Genomic DNA, 20,904 nt, shown 5'->3' with positions numbered 1-20,904 from the left:
CTATCTGGTCGGATATTTGATCTCTAACATCGATTACCCTGTTTCAGAATGGACCTGTTTTGACAAAGAACGAAGAAAATCCAACGCGTCAGAAAATTGTTTGATTAACAATGAATTGACGAATGGTATCATCATTCCATCAAGAGTTATGGGGAACAAACAGGTAGGCCAACATGAATATTCGCACCTAAATAAGATGGTTGATAACATAAAGCTAACTCGAATGTCTTAGTTCCGACCTGCCAAATGCTCCGAGCATCTTGCGGAACAATTATTCACGAACCGTGATGCGAGGCCTGGAATATAGAGGGTACGAGTAATTAGTTTCAGTATTTTAACTAAATTTTAAAATATTATTAGTGCAAGCGAGAAAAGGTGCCTAATATGTTGGGCGGCTGTATCTCGAAAAAACATGTAGGAATACATATAATTAATTGTTTTCTAAACGCTTTCATCATGTTTTCCTGTTATAATTTTAAAATTCTTAAGCTTGCTTTCAAAAATCGATTATCAGTAGGTATTGTTTCCCCGCGATTCAATGTAACCTCAGTTTACGGTACTAACGAAGGTACCTTCCTTTTACCGCGACTTTGATCTCGATTTACGGAATTTCGTTCACGTTCATTTGTTCTTAATTGATGTTGTGTTATACTCTTAGCTTTATTTTACGGCTTGTTAGAATCAAGAGAAACAACTCTGATGACTGTCATGTCATGAATGATATTTGAACGCCGTTTGAAATGTCAGGATGGGTAAACGAACCTAATGAATATTTGCTAATAAAATGCCTAATGCATATAAACCCATTTGCATTTCTTCTATGATCATTTCTAAGTCATCATTTTTTAGCAAAGTAAAATATTGTTAGTGGAGTTGATGAGTAGAAGAAATCCTTCGTTTCTTCTTCTTCGTCTGTGAAGATCCATGTTGGTAAGCTCCCCTCCCCTTATTGTAGTTGCCATAAAGCGCATATCTGGTTCAAGCAGAGAGGCAAGGCCACCGAAATAATAAATAACCTATGTACTGTAACAAGCAATTTTCAACCTATGTAATACCTACAGTATTATTTGTAATGCGTAGCCGTCATCAATCATCATATAGCAGGTCACACTAAACAACTTTTAGTATGAGGCCAACCCCTAATTCGAAAAAAAAAACCCAGCTCTACATAAATTCGGTGAATCATAAATGTCAATGTTTTCCATGGAAACACTTTTATTGCTTATATCTCAAGTTCTGTTCTAGGACCACTTTATAGTAAAAAAAATCTGAAAAAAAAAAATAAAGCAGCTATATTCCCAAAAAAGTCTAGTGCCAGTCCGATCGTCATGCAAAAGTTCACAATCCTCAATAAAAAGCTGTAATTGCTATATATAAACAGGCGGAGACCGCATCTCAGACTCGGATACGGTTTATACGATGTACTCACTGCTATATAAAACCAGGGAGAGAGCCAAAATCTAAATTTAAAGGCCGAAAGGAGCCGAGCGCCGCCGAGCCGCCCGCCCGCCTCAGTCCATCGCCGACTGCCGCCCCGACATTTCCAAACGTATCGCGGTAACCGTTAACGTAAACGGCAAAAAACTTCCGAACACCGAAGTGAAGTGAATTGAAAAGTTTGGATTTTCCAGTGCAGTGCCAGTGTGGTGTATTGTTATTAGTTACCGGTAACTACTTTTTATTTATTTTGATTTATTAATGAATAGCAAACTTTCGATAACTCTATGGAAGCCCGTATTAAGTTTCAATATGTCCGCCTTCCAGAATAATTTTTCCGGTTGCCAGTATTAGTAATCAACTTTGTAGCGGCATGTCTTGTAACATTATATGTATGTTTTAATACTATCTAAAGAAATAAAACACTATCCGGCGGCTTTTTCATGTACCTACTTATAATGCATGTGCCGGGTTTTTCCTAACCTCAAAATTGACATCCTAAGATAACTTTTGAAGTTGTGTTGGTCACGTTTTCGTATTCTAATTTAAATACACAATAATATACCAGATTTCTTGTATTGTTTTCATTGCACAATGTATTAGAAATTTCTCTATTGTACTCTCTTAGTAAATTGGCAATAAGGGCGTTCCATGCTCACGTATAGCTGTTGCATTCTTTACGCTTATGTTTTCTGCGAGAATAGTATATGTTGTGGAAATTGTTTACTTGTGTTATTTTAATAGGTATAGCTTCATAATAATGACATTAATGACCTTGATTGAGTTTTTTTAGTGCTTTCTTCTTTTTTTTTCGTTATTGTTTTTCAGAACGTTTGTTATTATAGCGTAAACGTAACATAATTTCGAAATCCAATTCTATTATTTTATAGTACCTACGTGTTTCGGTTATTCTATTTCAGCTGCTTTCGAACTAAATACTCTGAAAAGGGTAAATTTCTAATGTATTGCTTGGTAGGTACTTTGTCGGTGTTTTCAATATTTTCTTTTACATTTCCGCATTGCGTTCCGCCTGGTTAAGGCCCAGTGCGGCGCGGATGCTGCCTTATTGATCTAGACTCGACTTTTCCTATTGCTGACTATCTATTTATTTATAGGAATTACGAGTACCGCATTAGCTTTTTTATAAATCATATTCCTTTAATACTGAAAGATTTTCGATGTTAATGTCTATTTAATGTAAGTATACTTATACAACTGTTCGTCAGTAAGCCTAAAACGTTACAATAAGCTTACAACATTGCTTATGGACTCTTATCGACCCTTTTCAATTAAATCCCGATTTAGTTGTTGACACTTCTCGCAGTGTTTAGGTCGGTTATTCATCACAATAACCAAACATTTTTCTACAGGTGGACCAGAATACCCCCGAACTTTGATTGAGCAAAGCTCTTGTTAATGTCGGGCTTTTAGGGCGCAACTTAAACAAAGTACACGTATAGTAAAAAAAATATTGAACGAAATACTTAGGTAAATGTTGTAAGTTGTGACATAACATTTTGTTGCGATCGATTGAAGGAGATAGGATTGCTTTGAATATGAAGATATCAAGCACTTGTGTGATTTGCTTAATAAATAATAATGCTGATCTGACTGAACTGTTAATCTTTTACAACTCAAACTAGATCGAATCTGGACAGCTGCACCTTGGAATAAAATGTATCGTAAATCATATCTATAAAAATCTTGAGGTAAATAGGACGTCAATAAGAGTTGTTTTTAATTCCTATAGGTCACCAAAATGGTATTTTTGAGATCCACGTATCCAATATTTAATTTCACGCCTATGTTATTTCTCATTGGTGCCTTACGTCACTTATTCGGCCTGATTTTTCATGTTTAGTTATTTATGTATAGAGCCGATAATATATTTCTTTGCGATATTTATTGGTTCAATTTGAATAGATCTGTAGCGCGTGCTAATAAACGGTTCTCTTGATGTTCGGTGTTCAAATCTAGGACGCAACGACAGTTCATCCCTGCCACAAATCACCACCAGACGCTATTCTCTAATCCCTTCTATCCAGGCTAGCGTTATCCTACCTTTGGTCTTTATCGTCATGCGCCTTTTGGGCGCGGCCCGGACATATAGGTACCTACTAGTTACCATTACCACTAGTTGCCAATTCCGCCATTGATGTACCACGCCAATAACTCGCAAAAATTATCTTCTTCCTTGCATAATAAGTCACGCGATGCCCTAATATCCTGGTTTCTTCCCTTTCTCTTGACATATTGCATGTCGATGTCAAACTGGCGTGCAGGCCTGCATAATACCGGAAAATAACAACGTTATTTATGGATTGTTTTGACTCAACTGTCGTTGAAGGGATGATATTGTTTGGCATGAATTTTTAATGGATTTTGATATGTAATTTCTACATATGCGTGTAAACTATACTTAACCGTTGCTAGATTCGTTAACTACTGTCGTGAATTATGGCATAGGGCATAAGGTACATCTGTTTTATTTGAGTCAGTAATTACAACTCTTTTATTTTTCTTTGGGGTAAAAGTTTCCTGCACTGGCGTATGTGAGTGCCTATATATAGAACGAATAAACGATATAATGGTTTTAAATCGAGTAGTTAGAAGCGCAGATACGAGTCCGATTTCATACATTTTTGTTTTTATATCGAGTTTCTCGCTTTTATTTATTTTTTCTTCTATGTACTTGTTTGTACCAGGGAAAAGCATTGAATCATATCAGATTAAGATCGTATACTAAATTTTAAAATTAGTATGAGTCAGTTTAGTCATTCAACTCATTTGTCATTCGAATTATGATTTACGACAAAAGCGTATGGTGAATGGTGACATTCTGCGACGTTGCGTGCGTTTATGTTGTAAATAAAAATATCGTTTGAATGCTATCATAATTTTTTGCTTCCTGTTACTTCAGTGCCATGCAATTCAGGAATTCGATACCTAGCTGATTTAGTTTTACAATAAATATGTACTCCGTGCACTCGTTCTCTTTGCAGTTGAGTTATGCTTTATGCTGGCTTTAGCTAGTTGTAGTTCAAACAAATCTGAAAAGTTTTGTTTTGCTAGTGAAATTAAATAATTAACTGGGGCATTAGGACTGCAAAAAAACCGGCCAAGTGCGAGTCGGACTCGCGCACGGAGGGTTCCGCATCATCAACAAAAAATAGAGCAAAAAATCGTATTTAATATTTATTTTATTTTATTTTTAGTATTTGTTGTTATAGCGGCAACAGAGATATATCATTTGTGAAAATTTCAACTGTCTAGCTATCGCGGTTCATGAGATACAGCCTGGTGAATGACGGACGGACGGACAGCGAAGTCTTAGTAATAGGGTCCCGTTTTTTACCCTTTGGGTACGGAACCCTAAAGAATCGCATAATGACGTTTTAAACTAACCTTGCCCTCGTGACTTAAATCTTCTTATTTTTAACGTAAGAACGAAGGTAATTTTTCGTTTTACTCAATGTTCTTGTGGCAGCGTTCCAGAGTGCTAACCCAAAGTAAGGTTTGCTACCCAACTGACGTAGGGAGTGTAATTTTTTTCAGTATACGACGTATATCTGTGTAGGTATGTTATGTATGCCTATTTCCTCCGACGTAAACGGTTTGATAGATTTTGACATGTGAGGCATAAGATACGTCTCTCAGGAAAGGTACCCGACTGTCCGGCTCCGATTTTCATTTATATTTATATATGTTATAGAGTAGTCTAAAATATTAGACACGTATTTTTTTTAGCTGGCCAAACTCAACCTATTGGGAAAAATTGTCCTCCAAAGTACTGAAAAGTGAACAAACCCTTCTGTAAAGAGTTTTGTTCCAGCAAATTGCTAGTATTTTTTTATCCAAAAATCTGAAATACATATATATGTGTGTACAGTAGTATATATAAAAAAAATTATAGGTAGGTACCTACTTTAAGCTTTTAATTTACTTATAGGCTCTACGAGCTCCAACAAATTTCAAAAGTGTGGTCCAATCCGGTACCTCGCTTTTGTGTCCCTGAATAAGCTATACTTATGCTGCCACGTGTTGTGCTTTTTGCCGGAAAAGACTTTAAGAACTTATAGGTAATAAGAAAAAAAGTTTTACAATAAATACCCTGAATACCATATAAAAACAATACATACCTGTATCCTGTAGGTATCCCCCATTACATATTCGCATGTAACACATAGTTTCGGTGTCCCTATAATTTTCTTGCGGCGGACGGCGGAACTAAATTTTCTCTTTTATGACTGCGTTTATTCCCTTCTGTATGGTTTGCTTTCTCCAGCATATTGCTAGTCGAGTATTGTCTACTACAAACGAACGTTAAATCGAGGGACAATAGAGTTATTTAGAAAACGACAAGCTTTTACTGCTTATAGTTTTGAAATTGGTTTTGAGCGACTACCTAGAGTTTTTAGGGACATAGGTAAATACTTTGTTTTTAAATAATAATAATTATAAAACAATGATTCGTAGGGTATTACAATATTACGCATGCTTTACAATTATTTGAATATTTTACCTCATGATATGAAAAATAAGTTGATTTGACCCGTCAGTCAGCAATGTCAGCATCCCTAATTCCCTATTGAAATAGGACATTTATGATTTAAAAAAATTATTCTCGTGAGATATAATATGAATAATTTTCGTATCAATCAAAATGATTTACTTACGAGTATACTCCAATTCCATTTGCAAAGAGAACAGATCCTTTTTGTTAAGTTCTTGCTGTTTCAAATGTTTTCTTCCAGGCCTAGACATCCAGAAAAGATTCCATCATCAAAGTTCAAAGTTAAGTCAGTCAAGTTACGTCAATAAGTTTTTTCGTCATTAGTCAAACCTTCTAGAAAAGCTAAAGCCATTCGATTCTCTAATTTTAGATCTGCAACTCCAGCGTTAATCGACGATGTTAGCTCAAAGAAAAAAAAGATAAACGCGTCTAATCTTATCTGAATGATTTATTGCGCTAGCAATTTGGTGTACTCGTAGGAGTGAATTGTTTGAGCTTGAGGTTTGATGGTCGCCGAATTGTACTATGCGACTGCTATTTCCACACTAAGTAGACGAGGTATCAAGGGTTCTCATCAGTCCTCAACCTTTTTTTTTTCTCTTTGTCTGTCTGTCTGTTTGTTACCTCTTCAAGGTTTCAATCCTTTCTATTTTCTGATGAAAGTACTTAAGTAGCTTATTACAAGCTATTAAGCATTGTTGAAAGGAGAGAAATGATTTGTTTTGCAATCTGTTTATGATTCACCCACACTCCCTTGGTACATTTTTAATCTACGCATTGACAATGCAGCAGTGATACGTAGCATGCCAGCCATTATCCTAGACTGTAATGGCATAACACTAAAAATGACGAAAGATTATGATGGAGCAGTCAGACACAATAAAAATGTTTGCTAATCGTTGTAGGCGTGCGCGTGGGCATGCAGCAACAAACTGAAATGCGCTGAAATAGATTCGATAGGTAGGCGGTATTATAGGGAAAACAACTGGTCAGAAAATGTGGCTAAGTGTTTACAGTTACACATGTTCACTTAACACCGTTTCCAAGGGGGTTTCACTTTAAGAGTGTGTCATTTATCTTTTTCAGAATTGGAATATTTATAGGTATTCCTCATTTAACACATTCAGTGCCGAAAACCCAACTATCGGGTATTTTATGATTTCGTTCCCATGCCGGACGACCCGATAGTCGGGATCGTGGCACCAAATAGACTATTAGCATCGAGTAGCGGAACTATCAGTACTGCTACTTGACAATAGATGTAGCACCGACCGGAAAGTCTTATCTCAACAGCATAAGACTTTCCGGTCGGTGCTACATCTATTGTCAAGTAGCAGTACTGATGGTTCCGCTACTCGATGCTAGATGTAGACACTGAAATTAATAGTCTAACTGATGAATGGAATGAGCACTCTTGTCTTATTATATTTCTCTATGACTTGGCTAAGCCCCCTGATCTGTCCACTAGGGTCCAAAGCCAACATGCCAATCGTTTACGCTCCGTAGCGAACGAAACGCAACTGTCACTGTCGCACTAATATTGAAGAGTGATATAGAGACAAAGCGTTTCGTTATCGTAGCGCAAACGATTGTCACCTTGGCTAGGCACCCGGGAGATAAATGTCTTCATTTTTTAACAAACAGCCTCTCACTCTATATTATTATACAGTAAACATTGTCTCCGTTCCGTCAGGGGTAAAAAAAGCGGTAGCGGTTACCACATTTACCCATGCCATAGAGAAATATACTTAGTAAGACAAGAGTGCTCACTCCATACATCAGTTCAGATTATTAATTTCAGTGTCTACATTTAGCATCGAGTAGCGGAACTATATCAGTAGGTTGCTACTTGACAATAGTTGTAGCAGTACTGATAGTTCCGCTACTCGATCGATGCTAGATGCTAATAGTCTTTTTGGTACTAAAACTGATGTATGGAGTGAGCACTCTATGTACTTTTTTCTCTATGCCCGTGCTACGTTTGTTGAAGGTCTTCTATTGAGAAACCTTGGTAAATATTGTGTTTTTTTTTTTCAAAGAAAAGAGTTAAGTATTTCTTAATAACGTCCCTGAAATGTTACAATTCTGGATTTCACAAAATTTTACAACAAGTTCTTTATTGCACCGTTCAAAGGAAGCTCTACAAGAGTTCAGAAGTTACAGCCATATTTCGGACTTTTGAACAGAACTGTAAACAAACCGAAAACTTAAAAAAGAAAAAGCGGCCAAGTGCGAGTCGGACTCGCCCATGAAGGGTTCCGTATTTAGGCGATTTATGACGTATTAAAAAAAACTACTTACTAGATCTCGTTCAAACCAATTTTCGGTGGAAGTTTACATAGTAATGTACATCATATATTTTTTTTAGTTTTATCATTCTGTTATTTTAGAAGTTACAGGGGGGGGGGACACACATTTTACCACTTTGGAAGTGTCTCTCGCGCAAACTATTCAGTTTAGAAAAAAATGATATTAGAAACCTCAATATCATTTTTGAAGACCTATCCATAGATACCCCACACGTATGGGTTTGATAAAAAAAAAATTAGTTTCAGTTCTAAGTATAGGGAACCCCAAAAATTTATTGTTTTTTTTTATTTTTGTGTGAAAATCTTAATGCGGTTCACAGAATACATCTACTTACCAAGTTTCAACAGTATAGTTCTTATAGTTTCGGAGAAAAGTGACTGTGACATACGGACGGACAGACGGACAGACAGACAGACATGACGAATCTATAAGGGTTCCGTTTTTTGCCATTTGGCTACGGAACCCTAAAAATGTACAAAAATACGTATGTACTTGCCTACTGCTATAAGCTGTCTGTTCATAATGTTAAATATAGCTGCAGAGATACAAGTATTATGAGTATTATGATGACCCTGCATATATAAACTTGTTTGCAGGGGGGTTCAGTAATTTCTGCAGCTTACTGTACATAGTACATACATACTTCTCTCTCTACGGTTGTTTCTCCGTCACTGACTGACACATCGTATGTATGAAATATATCTTTGTTCTTCTTCTGTCCATAGCATTCCTTGCAATCCAGTCCATCTGATAGGAGATTTGCCTTTACGTTTGCCGTCAGTGTTCCCTACAATTATTTATTAACCAAGATTTCTCTAATCATGTGCCATGTAGTGCATTTCGAATACGTCAATATTTTGCCTCTCGCAAATTACAATTAGTGTCTGAGCACCATACAGGAATAGCAAGGGATCGTACCAACCGGATGTGTTCATGGTTCACCCCCTTTTATTCCATACATTCTTTGGCCAATGCAAGTTGTTTAGGTGTAGTCTTAGTCTTACCTACCACCCAAAAGAAAAAGAAAAACAATTATCTGTGCTACGTCATTGTCAGGGCGAAAACACCTACCATCATGTGCTCCTATCCATCTTATCGCCAACTCTGTAAAGCTTGGCATCCATAATCATGGATTACATAACATCATGTTGGCACGCTTGGAGATAAGCCAGGATGGGTGCATTGTCCAAACACTGGTTTTTTACACCAGAAACCGTTTGGCCGGCGGCCACGTGTGACAATGCCGAGAAAACGGCGCCTTACGCCATTTGGCGGTTACTCCATTCTTATTGTTATTTCTGCGAGCGTTTTACATGCAAAGACTTAAGCGACTAATCGTCACGATCTTCGGTTTGACGTTAATATAGATTGGTCATGGCTAAAAGAGTTGTTGACTTAACATTAAATGTTGCGTAATGTTGATGAAATAATTAGGAAGATTGAAGGGATTATGGCAGTGAATGTTGTCGGTTTACGCACCTTTAAACTCTTATTGAGTGTAGTATCAGACGTATCAGTATACTGACCAATAAGTTGCCTTACGAAATGCGAAACATGCCTGTCGCAACCAAAGCACAGTTTAAATACAGTAGAGTCCGGTTATAACGACGCCCAAGGGACCGCTGATATTACGTCGTACTAACCGGACGTCCTACAAAACGAACTGCCAATTTTAATATATTTTTTTAATCAAAATAATTACGTCATTTTGTATTTGTTAATACTTATGCGACAATCAAAGAAAAAAAAATACATTTCCTTTAAAATATTTATTTACGTTAGTATTACAACACTTTGTGTTAAATGGAGAGACTTCTGTGTTTAGAAGAAGCCACTTTTCAAGGTACGCGTAGTCAACTCACTCGTCATCCGCGAATTACTCAATTTCGTAAAATAAAAAGTCGTAATTCTTGGGGATCTAATCCAGCTGACGTTGTTTTATCACACAGTTCCTATGGCCATCTCCTGTGTCCATAGATCAGCTCGAAGGTACCTCTAACATGTTGCATTGTACCTAACTTATGTACATAATTATGTATGTGAAGTTTAAGCTCAATTGAATAATGGGAATTGGGTTTTATTTAGTTTGCAAGATTACGAAAAGTCACATGACTATTTCATCTTGCTGCATATAGGCAAAAGGGGAGGGGAGTTAGGTGCGCGGGACGGAGTAAGCTTCTTACCAACTATTTATTTGTAAAAACTACGTCGCTCGTCGTTGTAACCGGCCTTGACGGACGGATTTTGAGTCAATTTCCGTCGTTAAAAGCGATCGGTCGTTATAAGCGAAGTCGTAATAAACGGTTGTACTTTCATAGTAGCTCATACTAAAACCAAACAAGTGCCTATACTTACGTCGCTATAAACGGTTGGTTGTTATATGCGAAGTCGTACTAACCGGACTCTACTGTACGTTTAAAACTAAGTTTGTATAATAAGCAATATAAGCATATTAATAATATTGTGTTATTAATATTAATAATATGAAATTTTTAACTTACATACTTAATTCTATACAAAATTGGTTTCAATAGGATTATAGGTAGCGATATTTTTACTTCCAATGAAAATATGCCTAGTTCAAATACAGATAGGCTGATGGCTGATATACCGAAATAGGTATACCTTGTGTACTCGTATTTGCGTCATTTGACACAAGACACTGACAACAGCAATAGAACGTAAAATAGCTTGCACATCGAAATTACAAAGGAAGACAATTGCACCGCGAACGTTTACGTTCTAAGTCTTTTTTTTTTTAATTTAGGGTTGGCCGGACACCACCGTTACAAATCGGTAGTCGTCTAAGTAAATCGATATAAATTTTTCATTTTAGATTAAACAATTCAATTCAATGTTTTATTCATAAAATATACATTTTACACGTCAAATTTTTAAACATTATTAAATTTAGGTAATTTTTGTTATAAATCATTCATATTACAATAGTTATTAGATATTTATAACAAAGCATTATTAAATTTATTATATCATCTTATTATTATTTATTAACCATATAATTCTAGTTTTATTTAAATCTCAAATAAAAATTCATTAAACGTCACAATTCGATACCTCAGTTTAGGTGCCATCCAATCGTAATCACTTGCTGTGACAATCGATTTGGGTTAGTTACATCTCTATATACGTCAGTCATAATGTGTCAAAAGACGCAAATAAGAATAATTCCACTATACGAGGGGCATTCAAAATATTCTCGGTATTGATATCTTACAACCTCTTCTAAAATTTCTTTCGTTACTGGCTTGGAGGATATAATCAAACGGAGACGCCATGTCTGTAATTTTCTGTACAAAACAGTCTGCCGATTTTTGCGGGGGAGGGGAACGTCAAATGTATGCGTAACGTAAAAATAGCCATGTCAGATAAACGTCAGTCCATACATTGTGTATGACCGTTGGCCGCCTATTTTCGACAGAGGGGAAAGCCTGTTAATGGCTACTCCGTTTAATTGTATCCTCCAAGGTTACTGGCCGCTAAGGTTTATTCATTGACATTAAAAAAAAGTATAATTCGAACCGAGATGTTCTTTTGTTTTTCTGCAATTGCTGAACAAACATGAACATCATGTGGGAATTGACAATGTTAACTAAATTAGAACATCGATGCGTGATAAAATTCTTGACAAAACAGGGTAAAAATCAAAAAACCATAAAAGAGGAAATGGATTGTGTTTACCGTGAGTCTGCTCCTTCTTTATCTACCATTCAAAAGTGGTCAAGCGAGTTTAAACGTGGAAGGGAGAGTGTTGAAGACGACCCTAGACCTGGCCGGCCTGTAGTAGCTACTTCACAAGAAAATATTGATAAAGTGGAAAAACTTATATTGGAAGATGGTCGAGTGAAGGTAAAATCTATAGCACAAGTAACCAATCTCTCTATTGGTACCGTACATGATATTATCCATGACCATCTTAATATGTCAAAAGTAAGTGCAAGATGGGTTCCGCGAATGCTGACTCGGCTTCAAAAAGACATGCGTGTAGCTTGTTGTTCCGATTTTATTGACCTGTGCGGTGAAAATCCTGATGAGGTGCTGCAAAGAATAGTTACTGGAGATGAAACCTGGGTTCATCATTATGACCCAGAGAGTAAACAAGAGTCCATGCAGTGGCACATTAAGGGTTCAGCTCATCCCAAGAAGTTCAAGGTCATCCCTTCAGCTGGCAAGGTCATGGCCACGATATTTTGGGATTGTGAAGGAGTATTACTGATCGATTATAAAGAAAAAGGTGTAAATATCACAGGACAGTACTACGCTAACATTCTACGTCAATTAAAGGATGCAATCAAAGAAAAGAGGCGAGGAAAGTTAACCAAAGGTGTTATGCTTCTGCATGACAACGCCCCCGTCCATACTGCTCATATTGCCAAGGCAGCTATTGTTGAATGTGGGTTTGAAACTGTTACTCACCCACCGTATAGTCCGGACTTAGCCCCCAGCGACTTCTTTTTGTTCCCCAATCTTAAAAAGGATCTGCGTGGAAATAAATTTTCCGATGATGAAGCATTGAAGGCGGCAGTGGAGGAGCATTTTTACACCAAAGATAAAAAATATTTTTATGCAGGATTAAAAAAAATAATTGATCGATCTTTTAAGTGTATGAACATAGGGGGGGAGTATATTGAAAAATAAAAATATCAAACTTTTCGTACTTGTTTGTTTTCATTCTCATACCGAGAATATTTTGAACACCCCTCGTAGGTGTGGATTGAAATTCTCGTTGGGGCTACTATGAAAAAATCGTTAAAAACATTTGATATGCCGTACAAGATTCATTGACTCTATATCTACTCTTAAAGACTAGGCAAACCATTTAAATGCGTGCCTCGAATTTGACTGCGAAATCGCAAATGTAGATGGCGCTGTACGGCTCCGCAAAGTATGCTGTAACTCGGTTGTTGAGGAAAGTTGAGGTTTGACAAGTCAGTTCAATACTCAGGTTCAATATGCCGCCGTCCAGTCGTGTCATGCTGTCACCTTCTTCAGATGTTAAACTCGGGTGCACGTTTTTTTCTTCGATTTTGCACATCTTTTACTATCATTGAATCTTTGATTCCTACTGTAAGTAAATGTTAAAATAATTTTTGATGTAAAGGCAATATCCAAGAATGAATGAATATTAGCCTTGAATGAATGAGTGAACATAGTATTTTAAGTATATATATACCTATACCTACATATTATAGGTTGTAAAATGTTAGAGATTATATATTTTATATTCCCCTTTCGTCTCCTCGGGTTTCCTTGACCCCAAACTTTCGCTGAAACCAAACAAAAAGTTACTAGAACGTTTATTTTTAGTTGCATGTATGACATTGGCTTGAGGCCAATATAATTAATAAAATAGTTAATGTCTTTCAGAATAGCATCTAACACTGCAAGTATAGCGTATCGCTTAGACGTCAAGGCCATTATTTAAATATGTCAAAACAAAAAATTAATAAAGTTTTAATGATGATGATTATATCGTGTCACATTAATCAACCCCGTTATTAGCAAAAATATTTTTAATTTTTGTCTTATTTAAAAATATCAGTTTCTCATTCTCCTTGTTTACATAATGTGTTATTCTCGAAGCTCATGCTGCTAGTCAAAAGTAAAACTAGTTAATTCCGGCCTCTTTCGAAATTGTTTAGTTTTTGTAAGAAATAAATTTAATATGTAATGTGGCTTTATGTCAGCTGAGATATTTTTGTTACGCCTAGATTAGACTAGTGGCTCCATTTGCCGTATAATTCGCGGAATCTCCCACTCATGACTCGGCGATTTTGAAACAAAAAAATCTATTTGATTACCGGACCTGCTCACAAAATTTCAATAAATGTGACCTGTAGAGGAGAATTAACCTAACATTTTTGCCCAAGCTAATACGGAGACGCTTCGCCCTCGCCGCGCTTCGAATTCGCTCGGTCAGTAATACAGTTTAGACAAAACTTGCCAAGGTACTCAGTGAAATCCAATCCTATCTTCTATAAGATTTTGCTTGCCTTGAAAGCTGATATTGAAAATTATACGTAAATTTTATTTCACTGAGTCAAATCATGTTCCTCTTTTTTGGATAGCCGGGAAACTATAGTCCGTCAACCAAATCTTGTCAGTAGCAATGTAAAGCAAACTAAAGTAGGGCAACACTCAAAGATCAGTATTGCGCTAAGAAAAGCAGCAATGTACATCAAACCAACAGATTTTTTTTTTCCGCTGAGCGCGCCCTGCGTACGTCAATTCAAATTGTCACTCGCGGTTTATTGAAAAAAAATGAAACATGGACGGACAATTTAAAAGCGATGTTAAAACAATGTTAATCAAAATGATGAACAAATTTGAAGATATCAAAAACAACTGCTTATATTCTCTTTGTTCCCTATCTATGTCTTCTAAGTTTACTAAAATAAAATCATATCAAAATGCAGATAATTAGATAGTGCATATATTTGTTATTTACAATATAATATGCCACTTGTTAATGTAAATTAGTGTACTGTTCTGGATGAATATGACATACCTGTGTAATTTTTTTGATTGGTATATATTGTACAATATACATATTAAAAATAAAACAACTGATATTTGGGTGTTTATTTAATTTAAAGGTAAATAAGATAAGGGTCACTTTTCGACTTGGTTGCGTTGTACACGTACATAAACCGCCATAGGTAAGTATTGTCTGAAAAGATACTACGTACTACGAACGCCTTATATTGGGCAAGATTTAATCCTGCAACAAACATGTATGGATTAGGTAGATATTGCGAAAGAACGGCGATATAATCAAGGCTCTTAATAGTGTTTAAAAGGTTTACCTTTGTAAATAGTCACAACTGATTGCTGAAAATATTAGACATGTGGGCCTATAGACGGTTTCCAGGACACAATTTATGGTCTTGTTGGATAGATTTAGGCATACGTTTTAATTTTATTTATGCCTTTTAACCCTAAAACAAAAAAACTGAACATAATCTTAAAAGTTCGAAAGAGTTCTTCCAATACTTGTCATAACCTCAATTTTTAGTAATGTTTACCATCAACGAGCATGATTGTACATTGTAGGCCCCTTAGCTTTGCTTATTCTTATTGAATGTATTGGTATTTAATGGTGACAGCAGAAATATCTCTTGAAACAGAAACGATTCAGAATGAAAACCAAATGAAAACAAATAAGGTGACGGCTGTCATTCACGATCCACATTCCACAGATAAAACACAGATGACACGCGTTTTGGAATTATTTGAACACAGTGTTGCTAACCCGCGATTTTTCAAATTTGCCGCCTTTTACTACTGACAAGATTTGGTTGACGGACTTTACTTCAAACTACAGACATACACTATTAACTCCCTATTAACGACTCACTTATCGATTAAAGCCTAATAAACATTCCAGGCATCTGTTCCACACCTCGTGTTCCTAATGGCCGTAACCCTTTCGGTTAGGAATATCCGAAAATATCCGCCACGCGATCGTTTCGCTGCTATAAACAAATCTACAAGCTCGCTCCTGCGGCTCTGCCGCGGCGTGTGTGTGTTATGTGTAGTGATAATAGTAGTTTCAAATTTTACTGTTGCCAGGTTGTTGCTGGTGTTTCATGCTTTTGTAAAGTTTGTAGAAGATATTACGAGCCTCAACTAAATTTAGCGTACCTAAATATTTAGCAGAGCGTTTTGGCATTGCATGCAAAATTCAAGAGCGCACTCGGTTCCACAGGATTTACATTTCGAGTACCAAACCATTTTTAGTAAAGATAATTATTTCAGTGTACATAGGGACAAGATTCAGACAAAAAAATAATGAATACCTACCTCTATTGCCAAGTACCTATCTTAATGTTCTTGTTCATTGTTTCAGCGATGCAGATATCGGCGTGACACCGGGTTGACAAGATTCAATCCGCGAGATGTCGCAACCGCCGCCGGGACACGGACGCGCGCGCCCCCCGGGCCCTCCGTCCCCCCTCCACTACCGCCCCCCCTCACCATGGGCCCCAAGCCCTCCCCCACTTATCTCTGGCCCTCGGCATTCCACCGCCCTGGTGTCACCACCACCAGTTCATCCGTCACCTAAACCGTTCAGGCCATTGCATTCTCCTTTCCGGCCGCACTCTCCATCTCCGAGCTCGCATTTCTCTATCTCGCCCTATCCCATGTCTCCTACGTTGGGGCAGAGCCCGGAGTATTATTACTCGTCTCCGTACGAGCCAGTCCGGGAGTACGATTACGCGGGAGTCCCGCTGGAGCCGCCTCCGCCCCCGCGGCCGATGATATACGAGGAGGAGGAAGAGAGGGGGCCGTCCACGGCAGAGATCATTGCCAGCCAGTCACAGGAAGGCTACGTTGATGAGAAGCTAGCAGAGTATCAGCTCACTATTCAGTTATTACAAGGTAAGTTTTTCTGAATTGAACTTAGCTTGTATCGCTTCAGAATATATTTTCTTCTACGAAGTACGTACCGATCGATATATTCGAGAAATTGTATATATCGGTAGTAAAAAACAAGCAACAACGGTTGCACTCCGGGAATGCCGATAGAAGTGAAAACTCACCTCACTATGTTACCGACGCCCGGTAACACGATACATACATAGCGGAGGTATTCTATATATTTATTTATTATATATTATTATCATTCTCAAATAAGATCACACTTTTTCATTGACATGTTTATTTACATACTGTAGTTGCCATGACAACGTCAAATTATTTGAACATAGGTAAAGAGTCTTGAAAAGGAGTCCGCAACATAAATGTCAAATAACATTGAGTTTTTCTTTATTGATTTAAATGCCATTTAAATTATGAGTGGCCACCTTACGGGGCTTACGGTCACGCCTTACGCTGTCTCGAGTTTATCATTTTTTCCCCACCTCAAAAAGTCCCCAGTGCCGCTAAAGAAGTTTTCACTTCAAAAGTAGGGGATTTCGATTTATTTTATACGATGTATTTTTAAAAAGAGTGGGTTCTTTAAGTAATAATACTACTACTTACACTTAGTATGTTAAAAATAATTAAGTCCTTCCGAATGCAGTGTGTACAGTTAACATAAACGCGTATAATAAATTAATTCATTCATTCATTTATAATTGTGACCATGAAAACGTTATCATTTTTATGAAGATACGCATTTACCTAAGTAGACAAGATAAATCAAACTTCTTAATGTACAATATCACTACTACATAATTATGTACATGAGGAATTTAACTTCGTATTTTGTCTAGGTTAATATAATTATAATACATACGCATTATGATTTAAAAACTAAACCCTATTTACGATACCAAGTTAATTCATATGCAAAATCGATTACTGAGTAAAGAGGCTCATAAACATGTCAGGCCAGTCCTTGGCTCTTTTATGAACAGTTAAATTAGCTGGTAAGCCTCTATATATTCTCTGCCAGTTTTCCATGTCGAGTTTTTAGATTTAACTACTGAGCATAATTTTCATTTTGTTGATGGTGATGAACCTGATTAGATATACATTAGTATTTAACTTTTTACACACACGGTTTCAAATTATCTCACACTAAGGTTGTATCCTATTGGTTTCCTCTTGGTTATATTGGTCCGATGCGATGATCACGCAGAAAACCTAAAATTTTAGATTATTTCACTTTTACGGCTCAGTGCGTCTATTATTCACTTTCCAACGTCAACTTAAACGTCTTGACGACACAGTCAAAACATTGGGAGCGCCAGAATCGTGGTTGTTGGCCCGACTAATTGTAGAACGCATTATTTAAAGTGTCTGTCAATTAAAAAGCTCATTAAATTAATTGGTATTTACTGTAGCACGGGCTATAAGATGTAATAACAAACGCAGGTTTAACTAGATTTTCATGGGTCGTTTAACGAATCGACTATGAATGAACTTTCCGTTTGGCTTTGGTTATTAAACTGCTGAAATACCTACTTATTGGTTTTACAAGGGAGCAAAGTTGTTGTTTTTTTATGATATAGGAGGCAAACGAGCAAACGGATTGCCTGATGCTAAGCGATTACCGCCGCTCATGGATACCCGCAACACCAGAGGCGTTGCCGGCCTTTATACAGTAATTTTCTTAGTTTAAACATAGGCGTCTAGACAAGTTACAGCTAATCGGTGGTTCATTTCATGGGATAATTTGTAGTTTGGAATAGAAATATTAGCCTTGAATATTTTTTCTTTTATTTTTCTTTTTATTCAGAACTACTTTATGACCTGTTAGTATATATAAAATAAAAAATCTATATTATTTATATTCTATAAATTAATCTAGCGATCGGTCAATCTTGTCAAATCACCTGATTGACGCAGTGTCCACGTCGGGCAGCCCACGAAATTAACTGCGTTGGCCGGCTACCAAACTGTAATCTATATTTTTATTTATTGACGTCTTTGGTTGCTACTAGACTGGCAAGGTTGGGTTTGATTATGCGAAATATAGTCCCCAGAATCTTCTAAGCAATGAAAAATTTAGGGTTGCCTTAAATTTTTTTTTGGATCAGCAGGTACTTAAAATAATTTTTACAGTACATATGGGGCTACTTTTCCGCACTAGTGCGTAAAATAACACTTTTCGTGCGTATGTCGAAACTTTAAAGTGCCATATGTACTGTAAAACGTTGTTCGATACACGTGCGAATAGGTAATTCGCAACTCGTGTCGATTTAAAACACTCCCTTCGGTCGTGTTTTAATTTATCGCCACTCGTTTCGAATTTCCTCTTTTTCGCACTTGTATCGAAAATAACTATATTGTATCATCCGCCTCCGAATTAGATTTATGTAACCTGTGTTCAATACAGTATAAAGGAGCCCACTTATTATCGCCGGACGATATCCGCCTGTCAGTTGTTCGGAGCTGTCACCTTTTGCATTTAACGGCACCTTTTGCGGCGAACTGGTAATCTGTGGGCCCCTTATGTCAGACAAGCCAATCTTTATGTTTTGTTTTCTTCGGGATTTTGAGACTAGACGCATGAGTAAATCGGTCAGTTACAATTTGGGTCATACACGGATATTGCAGCCACCGTGCTAATTGCAGAAAATGTTGCTAAAGTCAGGTACATTTTTAGCATAAATAAATCAGACTGTTAAACAATATTTTATTATGCCCGGTCTAAAAGTTGCACATGCCACGGTGCCATAAATGACGCGCAACTGACGTGAACAAGTGAGCTACAAGTCGTATAGAATTATGAAGACAACCCAACATATGATGTCTTGCAATAATTTATGGACCTAGAAATAAATATCTCCTCTATATTAATCCGAAATAGTAAAAGTTACTACGTAGCGTAACGTGCGTACGTAGCGTGCCCTAGACGCATATACTAAATCAACAATCAGATCAAAGTCGACTATAACCTGGTGAGGATGCCTTTGTTCAACTATTTACGACTTTCGGATTAAGTGACGATATGGATAAATAAAAACCTGGGTATGAGAGAGGATTTCAATGGTTTAGTAAATATGTCATGAATTTGTTTGAAAAGGTCTGTTTGTTGTTGAAATTGTATGATCAACACAGAGACGGGTGTATTCCCATTTGTCCCCGCCTCACGTGACCGCCGTATACATGAGGCGTATGATTTGTATGCAGCGCATATTCCCATCTGTTCCCAGCGGGGACAAATGGGAATGCACCATACAATTGTGGATCGAAATAAATTATTGTTTGTCATTGGTGGGAAGATATTTGTACAGAAAAATGCGTTTGTAACTCAATATGGACCATTTGATTTATACTGCTTTGCCGGTATTGCGAACACACCTAACATACGAATACAAGCATGATTCATTAAGTATGACCTAATTGTCTGTCCAAAATAAACAAGTCTAATGTATCCGTGTTTCTTTGCACTGCAACTCGAGCACACCTTGGACTCCGCTAATAGTAACATTCGAAATAGAACATTTCGCAACCGGAAACACGCGAGCTGAAGTTATGGGGTGACTTTATTACTTTTACACATTTATGCCTAATTTTGTTTCATGATTGTTTCTATAAAAACCTGCATATGTTTTATTATCACCCTCCTCCCTCCGACTACCTTTATAGGGTTTCCTACCCAAAGGGTGACAAACAGAACCCAATTAAAATCCAAACGTATTTACGAAATCAAAAAACTTTTTTAGAAACCTTATACAATAGGTATTATTTTTAAAGACTCAATTGGCCATTTTTTACATTTCGAAACATACTTTCTGAAATAAAGAAAGGCAGGATTTATTTTATTTGAACTGAAAGAGCGAAACATATTTAATTTTCGCAGAAAATGGGTATTAATAACTTTAATTAAGAACCCTATGTACATGTCGTAGTCAGATCGTATAATCCGCCGTATTACATTACGGCTAGCCGTTATCAAAAACAGGGGCGTTTTGAAATGCGGCGGTTCGACGATTAGCCGGATTGTAATTGCGATACGTTCTTCAATAAGGCGGCCTACGTTTAGCCGCATCCTATCTACTATTTATTTAGATTGTAGAGTGACCAGTTCTCTCGGTCGCCTACGTAACCGGAGTTTGACAATGTTTGCAATTTAATTTATTTTTACCATGGTCCCACCGCACTACATGTGTTTCTTTTCCAAAACATTTCCTTCACAACTTAAATAGACGGAACCCCGCTTTGCGGGGCTC

The 20,904-nt window shown here is 37.0% G+C and overlaps 1 protein-coding gene across 1 annotated transcript in view; it reads left to right on the top strand.

The window, feature by feature from the left end:
- The first annotated feature begins 1,361 nt into the window (after positions 1-1,361).
- Positions 1,362-20,904, top strand: part of LOC134647340 (muscle-specific protein 300 kDa-like) — a 181,686-nt gene continuing 162,143 nt past the window's right edge. Inside the window, exons 1-2 of the mRNA XM_063501707.1 lie at positions 1,362-1,667; positions 16,128-16,660. Of these exons, the coding sequence (XP_063357777.1) occupies positions 16,177-16,660 (484 nt within the window). The 5' untranslated portion in view covers positions 1,362-1,667; positions 16,128-16,176. The remainder of the gene's footprint in view (positions 1,668-16,127; positions 16,661-20,904) is intronic.

Source organism: Cydia amplana, chromosome 1, assembly GCF_948474715.1.
Source record: "Cydia amplana chromosome 1, ilCydAmpl1.1, whole genome shotgun sequence".
NCBI classification, from domain to species: domain Eukaryota; kingdom Metazoa; phylum Arthropoda; class Insecta; order Lepidoptera; family Tortricidae; genus Cydia; species Cydia amplana.
Note: the sequence above shows the minus strand (reverse complement) of the source record. Positions and strands in the feature narration are given on the sequence as shown.